The sequence below is a fragment of the Lynx canadensis genome, chromosome A1, assembly GCF_007474595.2.
Source record: "Lynx canadensis isolate LIC74 chromosome A1, mLynCan4.pri.v2, whole genome shotgun sequence".
Classification (NCBI taxonomy): domain Eukaryota; kingdom Metazoa; phylum Chordata; class Mammalia; order Carnivora; family Felidae; genus Lynx; species Lynx canadensis.
Window position 1 is genome coordinate 174,250,250 of NC_044303.2, and position 24,436 is coordinate 174,274,685.

The 24,436-nt window shown below is 50.6% G+C and overlaps 1 protein-coding gene across 1 annotated transcript in view; it reads right to left on the reverse strand.

Annotated features, from left to right (window-relative positions):
- The window catches only part of CDHR2 (cadherin related family member 2), a 35,514-nt gene extending 15,359 nt beyond the window's left edge, over nt 1-20,155 (reverse strand). Inside the window, exons 1-10 of the mRNA XM_030327002.1 lie at nt 20,084-20,155; nt 9,968-10,034; nt 9,625-9,696; nt 4,475-4,614; nt 4,304-4,357; nt 2,965-3,054; nt 1,076-1,165; nt 388-513; nt 170-316; nt 6-81 (exon numbers count right to left, since the gene is read on the reverse strand). Coding sequence (XP_030182862.1) covers nt 6-81; nt 170-316; nt 388-513; nt 1,076-1,165; nt 2,965-3,054; nt 4,304-4,357; nt 4,475-4,614; nt 9,625-9,696; nt 9,968-10,034; nt 20,084-20,155 — 934 coding nt within the window. The remainder of the gene's footprint in view (nt 1-5; nt 82-169; nt 317-387; nt 514-1,075; nt 1,166-2,964; nt 3,055-4,303; nt 4,358-4,474; nt 4,615-9,624; nt 9,697-9,967; nt 10,035-20,083) is intronic.
- Nucleotides 20,156-24,436: the final 4,281 nt, after the last annotated feature.

Genomic DNA, 24,436 nt, shown 5'->3' on the forward strand with positions numbered 1-24,436 from the left:
CTCACTGGAAATGCTGTAGATCATCTGGGAATTGATGCCTCTGTCACTATCCACAGCCTCCACCTTCAGCACTGAGGTTCCCTGCGCAGAGAACCACCTGGTTCAATGGCCCAGACCCTTTCCTTGCCTCTTGGGCCCACCCAGGCCCCCTCCTTGTCCTCTAGCACACCTGGGGTGCATCCTCAGCCACAGAGGCTGAGTAAAACTCCCTGACAAATTGGGGGTCCAGGTCCGGCTGGTCGACCACAGAGATGGACAGGAAGACAGGCGAGGAGCACTGGGTGATGTGGCTGTTGTTGTATATGCCGCCTGAGTCCTGTGGGGAGACAGGTCCCTGTGAGCCTGGGCCTCGGGTCACGGCACCCCTCCGTCTGTGCCCCCACTCACGCAGGCCTCCAGCTCCAGCTGATAGAAGGCACTTTTGTTGTTGTAGCTGAGGTTGCCATTGAGGATGATGGAGCCATTGGGCAAGATCCTGAAGAGATGCTGGCTGTCTCCAGTGCTAGGGATGACCTGAGGCAGAGCACAGTCAGGCCAGCCTCCCCTCTGAGAGACCTGGGTTCAAATCCTGGCTCTGCTCTTGACCAGCTCTGCCACTCTTACCAGGTCACATAACCTCTCTGAGCCTCAGTTTTCGCCTCTGGGAAATGAGCTCAGATATTTCATCGGTGGGTTGAGAGAAGGGTCAAATGAAGTAAAGTATGTGCTAGGCACATCATGGGCACTCAGTTAACAGGAGCTATCGCTAGTAAACTTGTCTTCAGGAGAACTGAACACCCCCTTGGACAAGACACTGAACATCTCCAGTCGGCCACCAGGCGGTGTGATATGAACTCAGCAAGGGCCCAGACAGTGCCCTGAGCAAGGAGGTGGGAAGGAGGGTCCTGTCCACAGCTTGGCCAAGTGAGGTCCAGCAGGGGCCAGCGAAAGGTTTGGGAGCTAGGGCTGGGCCACCACAAGGACACTGTCCTCAAGCCGACACTCAAGGTTCTTGCAGGTTGTGTGGGAGATGCTGCCCCCTGGTGGCTATGAGGGGCAGTGGGACCTATACTCCCAGGGACTTGCCAACGCTCACCGCCTGTATGGAGTACACCACGGCTCCTGCAGACCCCGTGTCCGGGTCCTTGGCCATCACAGAGAACACCAGGGAGCCGACTGGCAGGGTCTGTAATGAGGAACTCTAATCCATCCCCTCCATAACTGAGCACTCACTTCCCCTCCCTGAGCTTCAGTGTCCCCAGCTGTACCACAGGGATAATATATTCCAGAGCCTGAAACCCAGTGTTCCCCTTTCCCTCCCACCTGGGCTGGGCCTCTGGAGACAACTGGGGGGGGGGGAGAGGTAGGGAGGGGGGAAGGTTACCCCCTCTTCCTCTCCCCAACACCTCAGCTGGCTTCTGATTTGCAGAGCCCCTCAGGATAAGGATAAGCAATCATTCAGGAACCCAGGATGTGTCACTCCCCTGCTCAAACTTCCCATGGGCTCTCTGTAGCCTATAGCAGTACATTCCAGACAGCACCCTGCAAAGCTGGATGGTTCTCTGGGGAGGCCTTTGCCAACTGTGACCTGTCCACACCTTCACTATTTCCACAAAGTGGTCAAAGTGATTTTTGAAAATCATGAATCAGACCACATCACTCTTATGTTAAAAACTCTCCAACGGTTGCCCCATTCTGTCCAGAATAAGGTCCAGACTGCCTCTACGGCCCTCTGAGGTCAGGCCACTGCTCACCTGTCTGACCTCACCTCCTCCTCACCTTTTACCCTCCGCTCACGCCCGCTTCCTGGTTATCCCTAGAACACCCCAAATTCATTCCCAGCTCAAAGCCTTAGAATCTGCTGTCCCACTGACTGGACCATCCTTTTCCTGGAGCATCCCATGGCTGGCTCCTTCTTGCCAGGTAGGTCTCTGCTCAGATGTCACCTACTCAGAAAAACCTTTCCTGGCCACTCAACCTAAACCAGCCCCCTTCCTGGTCACTTTCCTCCATTTTGTCCTGTCTCATGCTCTTCATAGAACTTAACACTGTCTAAAATAATCCTGCTTATTTAATGTTTCATTGATTATTATCAGTACTCTTCATTAGAATGTGAGCTACTGAGGGTGGTAACCAGGTCTGTCTTATTTACCAAATATTCTCAGCACCAAGGACACTGCCTGGTACATAGTAGGTGCTCCATCACAGTCTGTCAAATGGCTGCCTGGATTTCACTGGTCTTGTGTCTGGCCTAGTATGGGGTCCTACATCTTATCATCTTCAAAGCCACAGGGTAATGAAGATCCAGGAGTGATGTTGTATTTGCTGTTCAGGGACCATTGGGGAACCTCCTCCCACACAGGCAGTTCAAGTGGGGCTGTCCTCCCTTACTAGAAGGGAGGGCTCATGTACAAACCTAGCCAATCAGAGCATTCCATACCTCTAGGTTCATGGGCACATGACCCAAAATGAGCCAATAAGAGTCAGCTCTGGAGTTTTGGCCAGGACTATGGAGAAAGAGGCACTCTATGTTCAAGTTGCAAAGCATAGAGTTTCAGAGAACACTTTCATCACCACAAGAGAGAATGGCCCCCTTGCCCAAAGATGGGGACAACAAGAGAAACAGAGCTGAGACATGGAAAGAAATCTCTTCTTGATCACATGGTTTGAGTACCTGAATCCAGCCATGCCTAAAGTTAGTGTACCTCTGAATTTTTCAGATACATGAGAAAATCAATTCCTTTTAAAAAAAATTTGCTTTCATAACTGAAATCATTCTAATCCAGTCTGACTAACATGTTGCTATAACTATTGTTCATGGGGTTACATTCCCCTGGATTTGGTTCCTGCAGCTGCCCCTTCTAAGAGGTGCTTTTCCCTGATCTGGACCCCCTGCTGGCTGTCTCTTGTTCTTTGCACTCTAAGAACTTCTGGGATGCCCGCATCACACACACACACACACACACCCATTAAGGTAGATGCTACCTCATTGATTTTGGTGGAGAAGCCAGTATTCTGGAAAACGGGAGCATTGTCATTTCTGTCCTCCACGATCACATGCATTTCCTTCTGCACCTGCAGGTAGGAAAGCCCAGGTGAGCCTGGAAAATGTGAGCACTTGAGAAGACAAAGGGAGCAATGTCTGGGTTGGGAGTGCAAACTGACTTCACTTCTCAGGCAATTAGGCAATATGTGGGATAATCTTGTGTTTGATACAGCTTCAAACACCAGAAAAGTTGCAAGTATAGTACAGAAAACTCCCAATACTCTTCATCTAGATTTACCCATTGTTTGATTTCTTGCTCTCCATGTGTTTACAGAACTATTTCAGAGTAAGTTGCAGACATAATTAGGTCATTTCTAAAACATCTAAAATGTGCCTGTCCTATTATAGGAATGGTCATTTTCGCTTGTTTGCCATAATTTGAAGCTGTGAACAAACCTAGGTGTCTCTCAGAGGAGACCAGCTAACACAGTATGTACGTCCCCACGCTGGAAAATACTACAAGAAACAGGTAGCTCGTGAGCAGACATGGGCAGAGCTCCAGAGCCAATTGTTGAGTGGACAGCACAGTTCAAGATAATAAATACAGCAAGATCCCACTTGAGTTTCAGAAAATGCACAAAAACGACAATCTTTCTTCCGTGGATGTATGTATATATCTACATACATACATACGTGTGTGTGTGTGTGTGTGTGTGTGTGTAAACGCATAGTGAGGGATGTGAAAGAGCAGTGACCGTGGACGCTTCCGCTGGGGTGGATAGGGAAGTGTCATCCCAGGGACTTGAGCTTTAGTTGCGACTTTTGAGATGTTTACGAAGAGAATATGTTCATGAATATCCAAGTCATTAAAATGATTTTTTTTAATGGACAGAGTTCGGGGAATATGTTATGAAGACAAAATCCTCCACTAAGGCACAGTGGTATAAGTGTGTTATTTAGAAATATGAGCACGGATACCAGCTTGTTCAGCCAAGGGAGTTGAAAGCAATCGGCTCAAAAGAGCTAAGGTAGGGAGGTATTTAGCACCTGTCTTTTATTAACATTTATATTAATATAAATTAATATAATTCATGTTATACTTATAAACAGCATATTTATATAATTAAAGTAAATTAATAATAATATTAAAATCTTGGTAATATTGTGTGACCCAAAATGGGCAAGTATAATTGGGATGAAAATAAACATCAAATTCAGTTTTTGTTAACTAGGGCCCTCTCTGCTTGCTTGAGGTAGGGGACAGTCAGGAGTGGCCCTTGGTCCTCCACTCTCCGATCCCAGGACCACCCTGCCCTCCCTTCCCCCCTTCCAACTCACTGGGTTGTTGTGACCGTCGCTCACGGAGATAGTGATGGGGAGCAGGTAGCGCGTCTGCAGCGGGCAGAGAGGAGAGGCCCCGAGGTGGACTCCTGCTCAGGGTGGGAGCACAGACAGGGCCCCCACCTCCCCGCCCCCCTCATAGGGCCCTCCCAGGCTGCTGCCCTTTACCTCATAGTCCAGAGGGCTGGCCAGCTTCACTTCCCCAGTGGCTGGGGTGACACTGAAGAAGTAGGCAAATTGGCCACTAATCCCATAGGTCAGAGGGTCCTGGTCACGGTCCTGAGCTACCAACCAGAAGGCCTCGGCACCTGAAGGTGGGACAGAGAATGCCCACAGTCCATGGTCACCTCTTCTGGCGCTGGCCTAGCTGAGCTGGGCTAGGGGCCCTGTGTTCTCTGGGACCTCCCGGCCACCAGGGCTCTGCCCGCTGTGGTCATAAATGTCAGGTTTGGCTGTTGCTCCTCAGCACCCACTCCGTGGCCTTTTGATAACATCATGCTGATGTCCTCTACGGTGAGACCCCATCTGCACTGGACACGGCAGGGTGGGCTGTTATCCAAGCATCTCCCTTTCCCCTGGCCCTGGGATTGCCTCCCTGGAATTGGTTGAGAAGAGACCAGAGATGATTGGAATGGAAGTATCTAGCTGCAGCTGCTGGGTGCATCCTAGACGAGGACCGCTGGAGTCCCTCTGGAGGTGCCTGGGCCTCCTCTAAGCCTTTCCTTCACCCGGAGACTGTGCCCCCAGAGCCTGCCAGAAACACCATCTGCGCAAATGAGCGTCTACAGGAGCCCCGGCTCTTTCGTTGAGCCTCCGGAGGGCATGTCCCTGGGCAGAGCAGAGGCTCAGAGATAGCGGGGGACTTGAAAATCCCAAGGCCTTCAACTCTCCAGTCTAAAAGAAACTTTTTACAGATTCATCAAACCCTGCTCCAGGGCCTCACCTCCTTTATCACATCCAACCTCTGCTCAGCCACCTCCAGCATCAAAACTTACTCTCTCCTCAGCCACCCCCTCCCATTGTTGGACAAATGTCCATGAGCAAGGGCTTTCTCCATCTCACCAAAGTGTTTCCCTGTAACTCCCACCCACAGGTCCCCAAAGGCCATGAGCTGGGGTGCCCTTGGGCCCTTGCTACTTGTAAGGGACCCACAAGAATATTTCATTTCTGTCATAAAATATAATTTTAATATTTATTTTGGAATAAGGGGCTCACAAAGGCAGAAGTGCCGTGTGGCTCAGCGCCCAGTCTGAGGGCCTCAGGGACCCAGTCCTCCCCTTTCGCCCATTACAGCTTTTCAGAGACAAGCTCATCAGCGTGCCCCGGAGTCAGCTTTCTTTAGCCAAACAGTCCCAGCTCCTCCCACAACTTCTTGGACAGCTTGGTTACAGTCCCTCCCCCCAAGCCGCCTCTTCCAGGAAGACCACCAGACCACTGTTCTGCTAAAAAGATGTTAGTGTTGGGGCGCCTGGGTGGCGCAGTCGGTTAAGCGTCCGACTTCAGCCAGGTCACGATCTCGCGGTCCGTGAGTTCGAGCCCCGCGTCAGGCTCTGGGCTGATGGCTCAGAGCCTGGAACCTGTTTCCGATTCTGTGTCTCCCTCTCTCTCTGCCCCTCCCCTGTTCATGCTCTGTCTCTCTCTGTCCCAAAAATAAATAAACGTTGAAAAAAAAATTTAAAAAAAAAAAAAAAGATGTTAGTGTCTACTTTATTTTTCCTTGGTCGTGAGACACGCTGTCAATTTAATGACTGTTTGCGGGGGGAGAAAAGTCACTCTGGGTTAGATGACTATCTCAATTGTAAGACACATCCTGGTTCAATTACAGTGCAATAGGATGTGGCCCTTATGCCTAAGGAAATATGGGAGGTGAGCAGGTGGGTGTAAATCCTTATGTGTTTATATTTGTCCATGGGCATAGAAAGACGTATCAGTGGACAAATGCTCTTTAAATGCTCTTTTTTTCAGGTTGACCTGAAAAAAGAAATTAAATATAAGAAATCTATAAAAGACATGTATTAGGTCTCTGTGTATAAGGAATTATATAGTTTGTCACTAAACGAAAATGGATATATTTAAAAATTTTTAATGTGTATTTATTTATTTTGAGGGGGGGGAGAGAGAGAGAGAAAGTGGGGGAGGGGCAGAGAGAGAGAAAGAGAAAGAGAATCCCAAGCAGGCTCCAGGCTATCAGCTCAGAGCCCGACACAGGACTTGATCCCACAACCTGTGAGATCGTGACCTGAGCCGAAATCAAGAGTTGGACACTTAACCGACTGAGCCTCCTAGGCACCCCTAAAATTGATATTTAAAACACCATAATTATATATTTTTTAAAAATCTGCCTGATGAAGCTAAACTATTGTATAGCGTTAGTGTCAGAAAAAGAGGTCTTGTGTGAGAGAGAAAGGACAGGGAGTGACCGAAGGGACGAGAAAGGGGACCTGGGAGTGTTGGCAACATCCTAGTTCCTGATCCAGTGGAGGTTACGTGTGAATTCAATGCACTTTCCTGTACATATATATTTTTTTTTAAATTTTTTTTTCAACGTTTTTTATTTATTTTTGGGACAGAGAGAGACAGAGCATGAACGGGGGAGGGGCAGAGAGAGAGGGAGACACAGAATCGGAAACAGGCTCCAGGCTCCGAGCCATCAGCCCAGAGCCCGACGCGGGGCTCGAACTCACGGACCGCGAGATCGTGACCTGGCTGAAGTCGGACGCTTAACCGACTGCGCCACCCAGGCGCCCCTCCTGTACATATATTATACTTCAAAATAGAAAGTCTAGTTCGTGTGTTCGCACCCTGTGTCGGGCTCTGAGCTGGCATTGTGGAGCCTGCTTGGGATTCTCTCTCTCTTTCTCCCTCTCTGTCTCAAAATAAAATAAAAAAAAAATAGAAAGTCTAAATGACATAGTTTTTAAAAATCTGACTGAAAATACTTCCCATTGTAAGAGAGCTGTAGAATTTGTCTCAGGAAGAAGGAAATCATCCTTTACTTTAAAAGCCCAGGGAGGAGGCCTCCTGACTGTCGGTTAAGCATCCGACTTCAGCTCAGGTCATGGTCTCTCGGTTCGTGGGTTCGAGCCCTGCGTCGGGCTCGGTGCTGACAGCTCGGAGCCTGGAACCTGCTTCGGATTCTGTGTCTCCCTCTCTCTGCCCCTCCTCCGCTTGCACTCTCTCTCTCAAAAATAAATAAACATTCAAAAAATTAAAAAAAAAAAAGTTCAGAGAAGAGCCACGTGGTTATAAAAAACCCTCATTTGGTATGGCTCAGGGAGGGAGGAGCACTTCTCTGAACAACGAAGGAATTAGTTTTCTGTTTCCAGGGCGTTTGCAGAGGGAGGAGTGTGCCACAGGGGAGGTGAGGAGAGACAGACAAGGGTCAGGTGACCTGACCAGGCTCCGAGTGGACACTTTTGTGACAACAGGGAGTGTGGCTTCCCGATTCATGCTGCAATTCCTGCTTTCTCCCCAAACCTTCAGTAGAGGCTGGAGCTGGCTGGAGGGGACCAGGGACTGGCCACGGAGAGGGAAGAAGGAACGAGAGGTGAGCCTCAAGCTCCAAAAGAACATCCACGGGAGGGGCCTCCGGAACTAGCATGGGGACTTAAGCTGTTTTGTTTAGACATTAAAGTCTTACCCCAGAGAATGGAGATCTTGAAGGCATTTGGGTTGTAACATCTGTGACATTTGCTTGAAGGTATGTATGTGTTTTATCTATGACCAAACAGCTATGAAAATATATGTAAATATCGTTCATGTTTACACATTACTTCTCTGTTGTACAGAGAACATTTATAAATATCTAATGGTTGGACACCAGCCCAGCCCTCCAGGGGACGTTGTGTCATCTCTGAGTGAAATGAGACTATTACCTCCCTTATCCTGGGCATTAAATTTTTACTAATATAACCCTGAATAGATCTTGCTGTCCTGGCAACCACACCCAAAGGCACGTGGCCTTTGTGCCTGCAAAGTCCATCCCCATCCTTCCCTCAGATCTGGGCATCTGAATCCCAGGACAAACTCTGGGTTTCACTTCCTTTGATGCAGTCTCTTGTGTTATGTTGCAGCTTTACATATCTGAGATCCCAATTCTGATGCTAAGACAAAGACTGCGGCTTGTCCCCCAGTAGTCATACTCCTCCTTTCCCTCAGAGTAAGAGAAGCCCAGATTCTGAGCTGGTTACACGGTCAACCAGAGTAAAGACTTCATTTCCCAGGTTCCCTTGAAGCTAGGTGTGGATATGATGCTAAAATCTGTGTGTGTGGAGTCTGGAGCCTGTCCTTAGGACAAAGGGCCAAACTCACGTTGCCCCTTCCTCCTCTGGCTGGCTGGAATAGGGTGAGGCATGAGCCATCTTGGACCACGTGGATGAGGGCCGCACCTGAGGGAAGGCAGAACCTGGACGTGGAAGGAGGGAGGGTGCCCGACACCAGGAGCCTAGAGTTGGGAACAGCCTACTGTTCTCATGGAACAGAACCCCAGACAGCCCTGGACTTGTTGCTGTAGATGGCTAGATGAGAGAATTATAAACCTTGACCTTGTTTACACCTTGGTTGTTTGGGGTCTATAATGTACAGCTGAGCCTATATCCCAGTAAAAATAGTCATCTTTGTTTCTGCTTCTCCAATCCACATCCTGCTGGGAATTTGGTATTCAGTTCCTATGGTTCCTCCAAAACGATATTTCCCAAATGTCATCCCCTCTTATACGCTGCCACCATCTTTACCATAACCAAATATCTCATTATTTATGATCCTTCTTTTAATCCACTTATCATTTCATGTAAGTACATTTATTTTAAAAGCAAGCTTTAGATCGCGGCTGTAAATAGAAATCCATTTCACTTGCCATAGATAGAAAGTAACTCTACAAACAAAGGCAATAAAAATAAAGCAACCTTATTAACTTCTGGAGAGAAGTGTGTGAAAGGCTCTGAGTCTTAAACCTACTCTCTGTTTAGGGGCTAAAAACAGGGACCGGAGGGAGGTTAGCAAGTGGGAGAGTTGGAAGAGAAAGAATTGTCCCAAGTGGATCCTTTCTCCTTGGGGAAATCAGAAACACCAGAAAGTGATGGGAAACAGGAGGAATGTTCTCATGGGGTGTCTTGGTTATTTGATGTTGTGTGAGGGCCCTGACGCAAAAGCTGAAGAGGAGGAGAAAACAGATTTCTGGAACTGACTCCCATCAGTCCACCTTTGCCCCTTGACGAGCCATGCAGCTGCAAGGATGGGGAGCTAGCTCCTAGGGGAGGCCCTGGCACCCTCTTTGGGTAAGGGTTTGGCACAGTCTCTGCACAGGGATGGTTACTCACCCACTGGTAGGTCCTCAGGCAAGTTCACTCTCGTCATGTTTCCCGAGAACACTGGGGCCACATTGGCTGCCACTGTAGGAACATAGATCACTGGAACACCTGGTTGCCATTGCAAAGCCTGACCCTCACCAGCCCCTGTGGGAGCCCATACCAGTCCCAACCTTCAGCCAAGCTCACCCGCCAGGGCCTGTATTGCTCCCCAGGCCTCCCCAGGGCAGCCAAGCATGAGGCTGGGTCGTAGGAGCTGGGAGTTTGATGATGAGACAGTGCCCCTTCCTTCTGGAAGGTCCTGCCAAGGATCCCCAGGTTAATGCTACTCTGATAGGGGAGGAGAGGCACCCACCGGACACCATGAGGGTAGGAAACAGGAAGCAGGACAGCCACAACCATGCCATCATGTCTGGAAGGACCTAGGAGAAGAGGTGTCAGGGAAGAGGCACATATACACATGCCTCCCTCCCTTTGGCGGACCCCCCATCTGTCTGGGTCTGACCCAGGCCACCCACAACGACCATCAGCAGCTCTCTTAAAGGGCCCCTATTATCCTCTGCCCATTTTCCAGATGTCCCAGGGTAGGAGTAATGGCGGGAGGGGGGGGCGGTGGTACCCAGAGGGGTGGGCAAGGTAGCTGAGCCTGGTCCAGAATTCCATTCTGAGAATGACTCTGAACTTGACTCCAGAATTCAGTGTCTACTGTGTAGTAGGTACTGCTCTAAGCCAATTGTATGTGTAATCTTGATATTCCTGCAACTATGAGGTGGTTGAGAGAATAAGGGGCTTTCCTGAGGCCACACAGGAAATCAATGACAAAACTACACTCTTTTGGGGGCGCCTGGGTGGCTCAGTTGGTTGAGCATCCAACTCTTGATTTCAGCTCAGGTCATGATTCCAGAGTCATGGGATTGAGCTCTGCTCAGCATGGAGCCTGCTTAAGATTCTCTCTCTCTCTCTCTCTCTCTCTCTCTCTCTCTCTCTCTCTTTCTCTCAGGGGCACCTGGGTGGCTCAGTCGGTTGAGTGTCCGACTTCGGTTCAGGTCATGATCTCACAGTCCGTGAGTTCGAGCCCTGCGTCAGGCCCTGTGCTGACAGCTCAGAGACTGGAGCCTGCTTTGGATTCTGTGTCTCCCTCTCTCTCTGCCCCTCCCCTGCTCATGCTCTGTCTCTCTCACTCTCCAAAATGAATAAATGTTTTAAAAAATTTAAAAAAAAAAGATTCTCTCTCTCTCTCCCTCTGCCACTCTTCCCTGCTCATGCTTGGTCTCTCTCTGTCTCTCTCTCTCTCAAATAAAATAAAATCTAAATTTAAATTTAAATTAAAAAAAAATTGACACAAGGCTTTTAGTCTTCAGAATTCACTCCCCCAGCCACTACACTACTCTGCCTATTTGAAGTGTCTAAAACTAATAGCATCCTTCAAAATCAGGTGCCTGAGGAGGGACTGTGACTTATCCAGGACAATCCAAAGACTCTATGGGTGGGCAGGGTCCTTTGTCCTACTTGTGGACACATTTAACAGCTGCCTTTTCAGCCTTTCCCAAAGTGTGCTCTGTGGAACACTGCCCATGTAAGATGCCCTACAGCAGGAGGGTTCCCTGGTTAAGTCAGTTTGGGAAGGATCCAAAACTATGGGACAACCAAGAGAAAAATGACCTCAATCTATGGCTGATTCCAAAAGATGGGACCCTCCAAAGGGGAGAGTAAGGAACAAGGGAGAGAGAGATTGGCTTCCAGAGCTGATCCTGACAATGAAACAGCATCAAAACCCAGAAGTCCTCTCCCTCTCACCACCCAGCCCTCTCCCAAGTTCCCACCTCAGGAATATACCCATTTGCCCAGGTTACCCTGACTTCCCTTTTCTGGAGTGCCCCACATCCAATCCATGGGCACCCCTGCATTTCTCTCCATCCCACAGAGGCCACACTCACAGGCCCCCTTCCCCCCTTGCCTGGCTCAGCCCTCCTCCAGGTCTCCCTCCCCTTAGTCTCTAATCCAGTTCGCTCAGCTCAAGTAATCCTTCCTTGCCCCCTCTGATGGCCTCCCTCCCCTGTTCAAAAGCCTTCGATGGCTCCGCATTGCCTGAGTCCACACTGCATAAAAGGGCTTCCACAGACCATCCATGCCTGACTGCCATCTCCCATGCCTCGCATGGCCACAGGTGCACCCCGCTTTCCCTCACTGCCAGGGAAACACGGGGGTATCAGGTGGATTGGTAATTTTAAATATCTGCTGACATTTCCTGAGCACATACTATGTGCTGGGTACTCTGATTCATTCATTCATTCTTTTATAAATATTTATGGATGTCTACCATCCACCATGTGCTATACCTTGTTCTCAGCACTGGGAAAATAATGGCCAACAAAAGACTCTGCGTGCTGCCTTCACCAAGCTCCTGGCTTAGTAAATGAGACAGACCCTAAACAAGTAAACACAGTGCTATCTAACTGCTTGCTGCATCCTGTGCTATGAAGGAAGAGAATGTGCCTAGTGTGGGAGCAGAAGGAGGGGTGCCACTTTGGGCACTATGGCAGATAAACTGGGCTACGCACTTTTTGACACTTCTCCCAGCAAGAGATGAGGACTAGGTCTGCCCCCCTTGAATCTGGTCCATTCATCATGTTTTTATTTTCTCTCTTTTATGAGACTTTAACACCTGGGGGGCCTTGCTGGCCTTTCCCAAGGTGAGCTATTTCCTAGAGATGACAAATGACTTGTCTGCAAACACTCCTCTCCTATACAAACCAACCAATCCAGAGACGACACCCAAACCACCTCCTTTATCTAACGCACACACCAGGTCAATATTCCCCCTGCCCTAAGTCACCCCAGGGCCAAGCACTGGACAGCTAAGGACAGCCCCTAGACCCTACCAAAACTATTCAAACTACTTAATCCTAATCTTGCTCTGCTGCTTGACCTGAAGCTTCCTTCCCATGGAAAATACACTGAGGCTCTGGGTCATGCTTTCTCCTCCTTCCTGCCTCCTGGCCAAAAGCTTCCCCATGTGGCCCTGCATGGTGTGGCAAGCCACCTCTTCGAGAAAACTGTAATAAAAATTCTTACAATTGCCTTAGCCTCTCCATGTCATTACACAGTCACCTCCATGAATTAAAAATCCCACTGGCTTTATAGTTAAGACATCTGGGCAGGCCCCATGACTGATCGATAGACTATGGCACCAGAGATGCTATGCCGGTTTCCAGGCCTAGGCCTCAAGATACTGGCAGTTTCCTTTCCAGTGTCTTGGAACACTCACTCTTGGAACTCAGCAGTCATGCTGCAAGAAAGCCCAAGCAGTCTCTTGAAGAGACTCATGCGGAGAAGAACCGAAGCCCCTGGCCAACAGCCTGGTTGAGCTCCCAGTGGACAGCTAACATCCATGTGAATAAGCCGGTGTATAAACCATCCCCAAATGGCTGCTCTACCCCCAAATGAGCCATCCCTTCTGAGCCCTGCCCAAATGGTAGATCTCTAAGCATAATAAATGACTGTTGCTGTTTGCCAGTAAGTCCTAGCGTGGTTGGTTATGTAGCAGTGGATAATGGGAACACATAGGGCTGAGTCTCTGAGAAAGTGACGCGTCTGACAGATAAGGAAAGGGCATTGTGTGAGGAGTGGAGCAGGGAGCTTTCTGTTCAGGAGAATTCAACATTTATCTCCACTTCTTCCTTCTTGAAACCCCACTCAAATGATGGTAAAGATTTTAGAAGTTCAAAAGAGTTGATGAGAGATGAACAACTTATCAAGCTAATGATAGTGAAAACCAGAGTACGGATGACACCCACGAGAAGCCAGCTCAAAACCCCAGAAAGGCCAAAGCATTGACGGTTCTAGAACCCTCTGAAATCGGAGGTGTGGGGTGGCCTAAAAGCAGGAAAATTAGTTGAAAGTTTGCATGTGGAACCGTTAGACTCCCAGATACCGCTTCTCCACCCATGCAGTCAGGGGGCTGACATCCCACCCCCCACACACATTAGAGAACTTACATGGAGGCTACTTCCTGAAAAGGCTGAATCGGAGAGATCTGGAGCCAGGGGGCCCTAGGCCTGGCAGAGGTGGGGTACCACAGCAAAACAGGGAGCTAAGTGAAAGACTGCACACTAAATGGTGACGCTCTCAGCCCCTTGTCCCTTCTCAGTTCCAAAAGCACTGGAGATGACAGGACACCTCCCCCAACCACCAGAAATTAAAAAAATAAAAAATAAAAAAATGAAAAAAAAAAAAAACAGAGAAAATGGACCCACTTAAGAGGAAACAACCCACAGATTCTGAAATGTAGGGGCTTCCATTGACCCACTTTATGGTGCGGCTTCTAAAAGACAAGTTCTGCCTTGCCCCCTGACCCAGAGCCCCCACGGATTTCATTATGTATGAACAGGAGCCATCAGACATTGAAGGGAAGAGAGATGCCATAGCATGTGGGAGCTCCTACTGAAAACTGCCATAGCTTCAGGAAGTTTACAATCCGGTTGGCACGATCTTCATGGCTTGAAGTCAGGGTGGAAGTATTTACACCATGGAAATAAGCAAACACAATAAATCATGGAAACCTGCACACCAGTGACAGACACTGAAAAATCCAAACCAAGTCAAGCAAAAATATGGGGAAAGGCAATTCGGGGGCTGTTTGTTGTTATAAATCTCGTAGTATGATTTGAATTTTTTATTTTTTTATTAAAAACATTTTTTGATTATTTATTTTGAGAGAGAGAGCGCGAGAGACAGAGTGCGAGCAGGGGAGGGGCAGAGAGAGAGGGAGACACAGAAACTGAAGCAGGTTCCAGCCCCTGAGCTGTCAGCACAGAGCCCGACACGGGGCTCGAACCCACGAACTGCGAGACCGTGACCTGAGCCGAAGTCAGACACTCAACCAAATGAGCCACCCAGGTGCTCCTTATTTGAGTTTTTTAAATTCAGGGCCCATGGGGCGCCTGGGTGCCTCAGTCGGTAGAGTATATGACTCTTGATCTGGTGGTTGTGAGTTCAAGCCCCACCTTGGGTGTAGAGAGCACTTAAAAATAATATCTTTTTTAAAAAATTCACAGGGCACCTGGGTGGCTCAGTCGGTCGAGTGCCCAACTCTTGGTTTTGGTTCAGGTCATGATCCCAGGGTTAGGGATCGACCCTGGCATAGGACTCTGCGTGGAGCATGGAGCCCGCTTAAGATTCTCTCTCTCTCTCTCTCTCTCTCTCGCTCTCTCTCTATCTCTATCTCTCTCCCCCTCGGCCCCTCTTCCCCTCTCTTTAAAATAAAATAAATCAGTACCCATACTACTTGTCTGAAGCGAGCACTGTTACAAAGTTGCTCAGTCAGTATGAGAGGTGGTCCCAGGTCAGGTAAGAACCAGTTGTGTTCCGGGAATTGTAAGATGGGTCCTGTGGCTGGACCCAGGAGAGAGAGGGGCAGGGAGGGAGACGGGGAGGGGAAGCAGGCAGAGGCAGATCACGCCTGGCCCTGTAAGACAAGGCGAGGCTGGTTTGCTTTATTCTAAGGAAAACGGAGGGTCATTCCAGGGTTTTAAGCAGAGGAGTGGCAGGGACTAATTTACTTTTCTAGAAGATCTTTCCAGCTGCTACATGCTGGTGGATTGAAATGGTGGCAGCAGGGCTAAAGAGAAGAGGCAGGAATAGAGGTATTTTGGGGGCAGGACATAAATTCACATCATCTCTGCACAACCCATTTTGCCGACAGAGAAACAGGCTCAGTGGAGCTCACAGCTAGAAGTGAGGGGGTCTTTCCCATGGGCTTTCCCCAGGGCTCCAGCAGGAGGCGGAAAAACCCAGTTCAGCTATGGGCCCCACACCTTCAAACCATCTGTTATCTCAGACTTAGTGATCCAACGAACCTAAAATAAAGAACTCTTGGGGCGCCTGGGTGGCTCAGTCCGTTGAGCGACCGACTTCAGCTCAGGTCACCATCTCGCGGTTCGTGAGTTCCAGCCCTGCATCAGGCTCTGCATTCACAATGCAGGTTCTCTCTTACCCTCTCTCTCTGCCCCTCCCCCCCCCCTCTCTCTCTCTCTCTCTCAAAATAAATAAATAAAGTAAGGAAACTCTTTCAGCAGAAAAACTGTTCATCACAAGTGGTGATTTGTAATCATGGAAAATGGAAGTAACCTAAATGTGGGAACACCAAGCAACAGTCAAGAAGGATGGGACGAAGGCCTCAGTGGAATATGTGGCAGGTGTTAAGCATCCCGGCAGTGAGCGACAGCAGCTGCCACGGAAGGAACATGTACTCCATGCCGGACACCGAGCTGGGCACTATTTGACACAGGAACACTTAAGATAGGCACCATTATACCCACTTTACAGATGGGGAAACTAGAGGTCAGAGAGGCAAAGAGCTTACAGAGCTGAGAAGCAGCACAGGCTCTCTGGGCGATTCACTCTAAGCCCATTTCCTCCTTTGTTGTTTTTTTTTTTTGTTTTTGTTTTTGTTTTTTTTTAATTTTTTTTTCAACGTTTATTTATTTTTGGGACAGAGAGAGACAGAGCATGAACAGGGGAGGGGCAGAGAGAGAGGGAGACACAGAATCGGAAACAGGCTCCAGGCTCCGAGCCATCAGCCCAGAGCCCGACGCGGGGCTCGAACTCACGGACCGCGAGATCGTGACCTGGCTGAAGTCGGACGCTTAACCGACTGCGCCACCCAGGCGCCCCCATTTCCTCCTTTGTAAGATGGACTGACAACTCTACGAAGTGATAGGGGTGGGGGGAATGAATGAGAAGAGAATGTGCCAGCTCAGCCCCTGGCACACAGAAAGCACTCAACAAATGCAAATCCCCTTCTTCTGCCTGTTGTGCGGTCATCCTCACCATATGACTGCTCCTCCCAGTCCTACGCGAGACGTTGACGGCCAGGCGGTGGAGGATGCCGGTGTGATGGAGCTGGGGTCACCATGCAGTGACTGGGGTGGGGGGGGCGCCTGGAGTGGGTCGTGGAGGTGGAGTTGGGCCAGGACGGTAGTTTGGTTGGGGGTAGGGATGACAAAGGATGGAAGCAGGGACGGTGGTGGCAGTGGTGTGGGGATACCGTTTGTGATGATGAGGGTGGGGAGGCAGGTGGAGATGGTGGTGGCGGTGGGCACACAGTAGACGCACAGATGGAGCTGGACCCTGATGATGGCGGGAGACAGCTGGCATCCACTGTGTGAGCAAAATCGGGGGTACCTCAACACTGGCTGGATGCAGCCAGTCCTGATGTCCCCTTGCTGTGTGATCTTGGACCTCACTCCTCACCTCTTTCGTTCTCCCACTTCCCCTCCTTCAGGGGTGAGTCAGCAGCCACAGGGAAATTAGTCACTAAGTGTGCAAGGTGTGCTTTTCACTATGACAAAGTGCAATAGGGAACACAGGAAACCCCTGCCCTCGGGATCCAGTCCTCAAGGGGAAGGAAGCCGGCAAGGATGGCCCACGTGCTGTGGCTGGCACTTTGTACCCTGTGCCATTCAGTCCTCGGCACACCACGGCCCGGGAGCAGAAGGGACGTGACCCAGTCAGTAATGGGATCAGAACCCAAAGCAGGAAGTCTATTCTCTCTCTTTCTGGGCTTCTGATTTTCTCTTCCTCATCAGCCAGACTTCTCCCAGACAGTGTGTGCAGAGCACCCAAGGGCAAGGTAGAGGGAGAACAGCCTTAACTGGCAGGCATCCTCTAGGGTCCCCAAGGCCTCCACCTCCTGGCCTCCTGCCTATAAACCAGCTACACTCATTGCTCATGGAAGCTTCTTCCAACTTCCCCCTCCCATTGTCGTGGGGCCTCAAGAAGCCTGCTGATCGTTACTCCGGGCAACAGTGATATATCCAAAGTCTTGCCCCTGCATCTGGTCCAGACCATCCCAGAGAGGTGGCTGTCAACCCCTTTTATTCCTGAGTCCCAGGGAAGATAAGGCTCCTGCCCAACGCCCGCAAGCCAGCTGGGGGCAAAACTGGACGCCTCCCTCCCACCCAGTCCAGTGCTCTTTCTTGCTGCGGTCCTGCCTCTCCTCCCCACTTTAGTACCTCCACCCTGGGTTTCACACAACCTTGTCCCCTTGTTACAGAGACTTTTTACACACACACGCTCACTTGATCATAATGAGGCCAAAGTTCTATGGTCCAGAGTGTCACCTCTGGATTTGGTCATTTGAGAAAAATGTACAGAGCCTGTGTGAGCTGGACAAGGAACAAGAACGAACCTGCCCCACCAGTGAGCCTTCTCGCCCGCTGGGCACAGCTACTCCCAAGCACAAGCCTCCACCATGGCTCTGGCGGCAGGAAACACTTCCTCCCACTCGGCCTGGCAGGCTGAGTCCTCACAGGTCCTGGGTTTCTCTTCCCACACAAGCTGGTCCCCTTCCCCCTCCTGTGGCACACCCTCTATTTTCCTCTATCCAGGCATTTGCATATGCTGTCCCCTCGCCCAGAATGCCTTCCCTCGCCTTCTGCATATGTGCAAATTCTCTCCATCCTCTGAGGCCAGGTCAGGTGCAGAGCCATGTGTATGCTTTGGTGGGCCCTCCTCCGGCCCCTGAGTTTCTGGTCTCCCAGCAAGGGCAGGGGACAGAGCAATTGCAAATGAACAAGAAGCGAATGGCGTTGCCTGTGGGCTGGGACTGGGGAGAGGCCTTGATAGTGCCCTGGCCGGCCCACCCCGGGCCTGTGCCGCTGGGCAGCCTGGGCGCGAAGAAGGCAGTCTCACCCCAGCCCCAGTACCACGCAGCCACACCCAGAGGCTCTCCTTTCCCTTCTACCTCTCAGTTTGCCTTCTAAAAAGTGGGACTATCTACATTCTAGAAATCCCAGCTTCCCTCTCCCCACACTTTCCTTCCTCTCAAAAAGTACTCCTTAAAGAAGGAGCGATGTCAAACAAGAAGTGAATTAGGGTGCTTCTGAACCCCTACTGGCCACATGAGATGTGCAGGCCCCCCACCAGGAGTGCCCCTCTCACCCCCTCCCCCGCTTGGATGAGGCACACTCACCCTGGCCTGGGAAGCACTGGCTCCTTGACCCCAGTGGGAAGAGGCAGCAGCCACAGTCCCCAACAGCCCAGGGCACCCACACCATCTCCCAGACGGGGGGTGAGGACCCCAGATCTGCCCAGGACCTCCAAGAGGGTCAGAGAGGGTGGTGGCCCTTGTCACCCACAGGCCCCCAAAGAGCTGACTCGGCCAGCATGGCCACTGCCACCTCTAGCTCATCGCGTACTTTCTCTTCCGTTCTGTTTCCTTCTCACAGCTGTGCCCCAGCTGTAGGAATTATCGTTTGGGGTGCAGTGAGAAAACTGAGGCTCCGAGAAGTTCAAAGAGGGATGTCCGAAAGTGTGGGACAGGGCATTAGACCCAGACTAGCTCCAAATCCAGGAGTCCTTGGGTGAGCCTTGGTCTGGGCTCCATTTGACTTCATGGGGCCCTACCTACACCCACAAGGCAGACACCAGCCCAGCTAGGGAGCCCCGGTGCCAAGATGTGGAGCCGAGAGCACTGGGCTCCCTGCCACAGGGCCCCTCCAGTGCCCATCACCCCGGCTGTTTCAGCGGCAGATAGATACGGAGGCAAATGGCCCTGGGTTGGATTCAGAATTTCACTTACTCACTGTCGCCCACCCCCAGGCAAGCCCTTGCCCCCTCTCAGCCTCAGTTTCCCTCCTGAGAAATGGGGTGAGGTTAAGAACCATGGAGTCCATACGCCGGTGGCCATCAGTCAGATCCCAAATTCCCTGAGCCCACGCCGGTGTCTGGTGCCCCAGCCGTGCAGTGCCGGCCTCAGGGAAGAGGTCCAGCCGGGCCCTGGCTCTCACACCAGGCCAGGGCTGGGGCCCGGCCTGCAGTTCGTCCCAGCCAGACCCTTCCTAGTACTGGCTGAGGTGGCACTCCAATCCATCACTGACCAAAGACCCAACTGGGCTTCAGAGGCTCTCCAGCTTCCTTCCTGCATCCTTACCATCCTGACTGCACCGATGTGGAAACTGGGGTCCAGAAGAGTTACAGAGCCCACCCAAAGTCAGGACGGAGCTGGGATCTGAACCCACGCAGTTGGGGTCGGAGCCCAGTTCTTTCTCCTGGAGCTCTGGAGCCCTCCGGCTCAGCCGCTCTGTCTTTACCCCTCGAGCTTCTTGTGAAAGAGGCCCAGGCAGGTTAACGCACTTGCCTGAGGGAACTGCCTCCCTTCTGTCCTGTGAGAAACCTCAGTGGGTCCAGATTATCCAAGGACTTGGAAGGGAGGGGAGCCATCAGCACCTGCGAACAGGTCTTATTAGCCCCACACTGAGAAGAAACTGAGGCCTGGCAGTCAGACCGGGACTCCCTCAGCTCCAGGTCCGCCCAACCCAGAACGAGCCCTCACTCCCTCTGCCCGGGGCTCCCACCCAGCTGGGTGGGAGCCACAGAGCTCACCTTGGCCTCAACAACCTTACTCAGCCCCTACCCCTGGCCTGCAGCCCCCTGCGGCCCCGTTGCAGCCAAGCTGTGCGGTCCCTACCTGTGCCCCGGAAGGGGCCGTGGAGGCGGCAGATGGGCACCAGCGGGCACCGTCTGGGGCCTGCCACAGCATGGCCGGCAGACTTTAGCACCATCTCCTCCTCTCTTGAGCAATCATTAACCCTGCCAGAGACGACACCTCCCAGGATGAGAAGGATGGGACAGACTCCTCAACAGGCACTGACTGTGGCTCTAGCAAGGGGGCAGGAGGGCAAGACTGAGGCGACCCGCCTCCGTACTCCCAGGACAGAAGGCTCAGGCCACAGGAGAAAGAGCCTGGCAGAACCCCAGCCCAGAGACCTGGGAACCAGGCCCAACCCTGGGGCAGGCAGGAGGTGGGGAGGGTGACAGTTGGTCATCAGAAGGTGACACCTAAGCCTCCCATCTCCTCCTGGCTGTTAAGAGGCCTCAGTGACAGGCGGCCTGTGGAGAAAATGAGAGAGTAGTTAGGCCAGGAGAAGGAACTAATAAGCAATCAAATATGGAGACTCCAGTGGACATCTGTGAGGTTTTCAGAAGAGAGTGAGGGCAACCTTGAACTTGGGTAACGTACTCTCCTGCCTACTGTTGCTAATATTCCCCTCCACTGAGGCCCTCAAAGGGTATCTACCCTTCCCCAGGGGCTCATCCACCCCAGGCTGGTGTTAAATACCATCTAGGTGCTGTGGCCTCCCAGCAGGGTCTGAGCCCCCAATTCCCCCTCCAGCCATGCAGGCCCCACCATCCATCCCTGTGTTGACACAGGAGAAAGGGGACCCCCAATACAAGATCACCAGCCTCTTCTATGGTGACCCTCTCCTTATGGACAGGGACCCTACCTGACTCAATAGATACAGATCAGGCACTTTACAGGGATGTTTGTTCCCTACCCCCTCACCCATCACTCCCCAAATTTAAAATAGATTATCAAAGTACACATGCTTTGTGTATACCCATGTTCATAGCATACTTATTCGCATTAGGTAAAGCATGGAAACAACCCGATGTCCATCGATAGATGAATGGATAAACAAAAGGAAGGAAATTATTATACATGCTACAACATGGATGAACCTTGAGAACGTTGTGCTGAGGGAAATAAGCCAGTCACAGAAGGACAAGTACCATACGATTCCATTTACATGAGGTATCTAAAGTAGTCCAATTCATAGGAAAAAAAAGTAGAATGGTGGTCACTAGGGGCTGGCGGAAGAGGAATGAGGAGTTGTTTAGTGAGTACAGAGCTGCAGTTTTTGCAAGGTTAAATGAGTTCTGGGGGCACCTGGGTGGCTCAGTCAGTTAAGTGTGTGACTCTTGATTTCGGCTCAGGTCATGATCTCACAGTTAGTGAGTTCGAGCCCCGATTTGGGCTCCATACTGACAGTGGGGAGCATGCTTGGGATTCTCTCTCTCTCTTTCTCTGCCCCTCCCCTGCTTGTGCTCTCTCTCTCTCTCTCTCTCAAAAAAAATAATTAAAAAAATATTAAATGAGTTCTGGAGATAGATGGCTGTGATGGGTGCACAGCTTTATAAATGTACTTAATACTTCTGAACTGTACACTTAAAATTGTTAAGATAGTGAATTTTTATTTTATTGTATTTAAAAAAAATTTTTTTAATGTTTATTGTTGAGAGACGGAGAGATACAGAGAATGAGCGTGGGAGGGGCAGAGAGACAGGGAGACACAGAATCCAAAGCAGGCTCCAGGCTCTGAGCCATCAGCACAGAGCACACGGGGCTCGAACTCACAAACTGCAAGATCGTGACCTGAGCTGAAGTCGGACACTCAACCGACTGAGCCACTCAGGCGCCCCGAATTTTTTTTTTTTAAGTAAGCTTCCCACCCAGCATGGAGCCCAACACTGGGCTTGAACTCACGACTCCGAGATCAAGACCTGAGCTGAGATCAAGAGTCAGACACTTAAGTGAGCCACCAAGGCGCCCGGATAGTGAATTTTACGTTAGGTGTATTTCAGCACAATTTAAAAAAAAAAAAAAAAAAAAAAAAAAAAGGAAGGAAGGAAAATATATGCTGCAACAAGCTTAAAAAAGGTGAAGAAACCAGGATGACGGGAAAAGGTATAGGAAAAACAAGGAGAATATAGGCCTGAATCGAATCCATAGAATATGTAAATATTTGCCTTGCAGTTCTGGTTACTTGCCAGAGGTGGGTCATGAATTGGCTTCTGAGCTTCTCCGCAGGCAAAGCAAAAAGGGAAACAGGATCCATTAAGTCCAGCATCCAACCACTAAACACACACACACACACACACACACACACCCCTTGGGTGAGTATGTCGGGGGCTAGAGAGAGAGCATGCAATGGTCAGCATCTGGGAACCATGGTGATGTGAGATCTGATACCTGAGAACTCTTGTCTGTCTCCAAGGAGCGGATGCTGCAGGAGGTGAACAGCACCTGAAATGACTATTATAAGGTAGTTGTTAAGAGATGGGGCTCAGGGGCCGGACATCTGGGTTCAGTTGTGATAGGGCAAATGACACCATGTCTCTAAGTCCCAGCAACCTTGTCTGTGAATCACGGACAATGTATGAAGCCTCTCTCAGAAGGTGGTGGTGGGGATGAAATGGAGTCATGCATTTAAAGTCCCGAGCACAGTGTCCAACACAGAGTAAAGTCCCAATGAATGCTAGTGTTTGTTATAGTGTGGTGGGATCGCTGCTGACCTAACTACTAAGAAGACAGGCAGGCTGCTCCCCCCAGCACTCTGGGCTCTGGGCCTGCCCCAGACCGAGGGAGTCAGCCTGGTCTCCCTGGCCAGCTCCAGGTAGGGCAGACCCCAGACCCAAGTCCCTGCTCCCCGTCCCTGCTCTGACACCTGGGACCAACAGCTCTGAGTCACTGCTATGGTCCCATGAGGGCATGTGCTAACCTGCCAGACCTTTGGACAGCATCTGCACGATCCAGGTGTGGCCAAATGGTGCCCTGCCCTTCTCAAGTGGCACCTGTGTGCCTGCCACAATGCAGCCTCAGAAGTTCACTGAGCCCGGGCTGTGAAAATGCTGATCCAAGTAATAGCCCTAGGCACAGGCTCAGCTTCAGGGAAAGGCAGGCAGCCAGTCAGAAAGTGGAGCTAAGAGGCCAGGATGTGGATTCAGATGACTTGGGTCCTAATCACCTGCCCACTGCTTACCAGCTGGGGGTCTCGGGCATCTCCCTGAGCCTCAATGTCCTCATCTGTAAAATGCGTCTCGGGCATCTCCCTGAGCCTCAAAATGCGTGTAACAGCAGAACTCAACTCAGAGGTTTATTATAAAGATTAATCAGGGAGGTGCAGCTCGCTCTCTCTCGCTCTCTCTCCCTGTCTCTCACCCTCTCTCCTATCTGGAGAGTGTACTTTTTGCTTTAATAAACTTTCCCACTCGTGTTACTCATTCCCATTAAAAAAAAAAAAGATTAATCATGTGATACAGTAAAGCACTTAGCACAAGAACAAGTGATAGAGAAATGTGCACATGAGATAGCAATTCAGATACACATCAGGGTTCCTTCCCAGCCACTGTTCTAAGTGTGTGTGTGTGTTTTTTAAACAATTTTTTAACATTTATTTATTTTTTGAGAGACAGAGCATGAGCAGGGGAGGGGCAGAGAGAGAGAGAGAGAGAGAGAGAGAGAGGGATACACAGAAACTGAAGCAGGCTCCAGGCTCTGAGCTGTCAGCACAGAACCTGATGCGGGGCTCGAACTCACTAGCCATGAGATCAGGACCCGAGCTGAAGTCGGAGGCTCAACCGACTGAGCCACCCAGGCGCCCCTAAGTGTGTGCTTTTTAAATATTTTGTTCAGAAAAACTTCTCGTTGCCTGTCTTTGCTGGCAACCTACTGTGTGCACCCACTATGTGCTCAGAAATTGACCAAGTTGAAATCAAGTCCTCACTTGCCTCTGACTAACTGGGTGACACTGGGCAAGTCACTCCTCTCTGAGCGGACCCTTCTTCATCTGCAACACAGAGACACCATGTACCCTCACCTACCCCTCCACTCCACTGTGCAGCGTCACAGGTTGACCCGGAGAGCCTGAGCCAAGAGTGGCTCTTTGCTGTGAATGTGTTCAATCCCTCCTCAACTTCCTAGTCTTCCCTTCATGCCACACATGGCTTTGCAGAGTACAAAATTCCTTCATTATTCTGTTCTACAGTAGAGGGGCCAGCCCAAGAACAACCCCTTGGTGTCGGAGACTCCTAGCCTCCAATGCTAGAAAGAATTTGGGACAGAAGAAACTAACTCCTCCCCAACCCAGACACCTGGGCCCCTTTCCAGGGCACACATTTGCTCTAAAGCACCCTTTCCAAGTGGCTGTTCTGCCGTGGCTTGTACACCTCCAGTAATAGGAAGCTCACCTTCTTACATGGC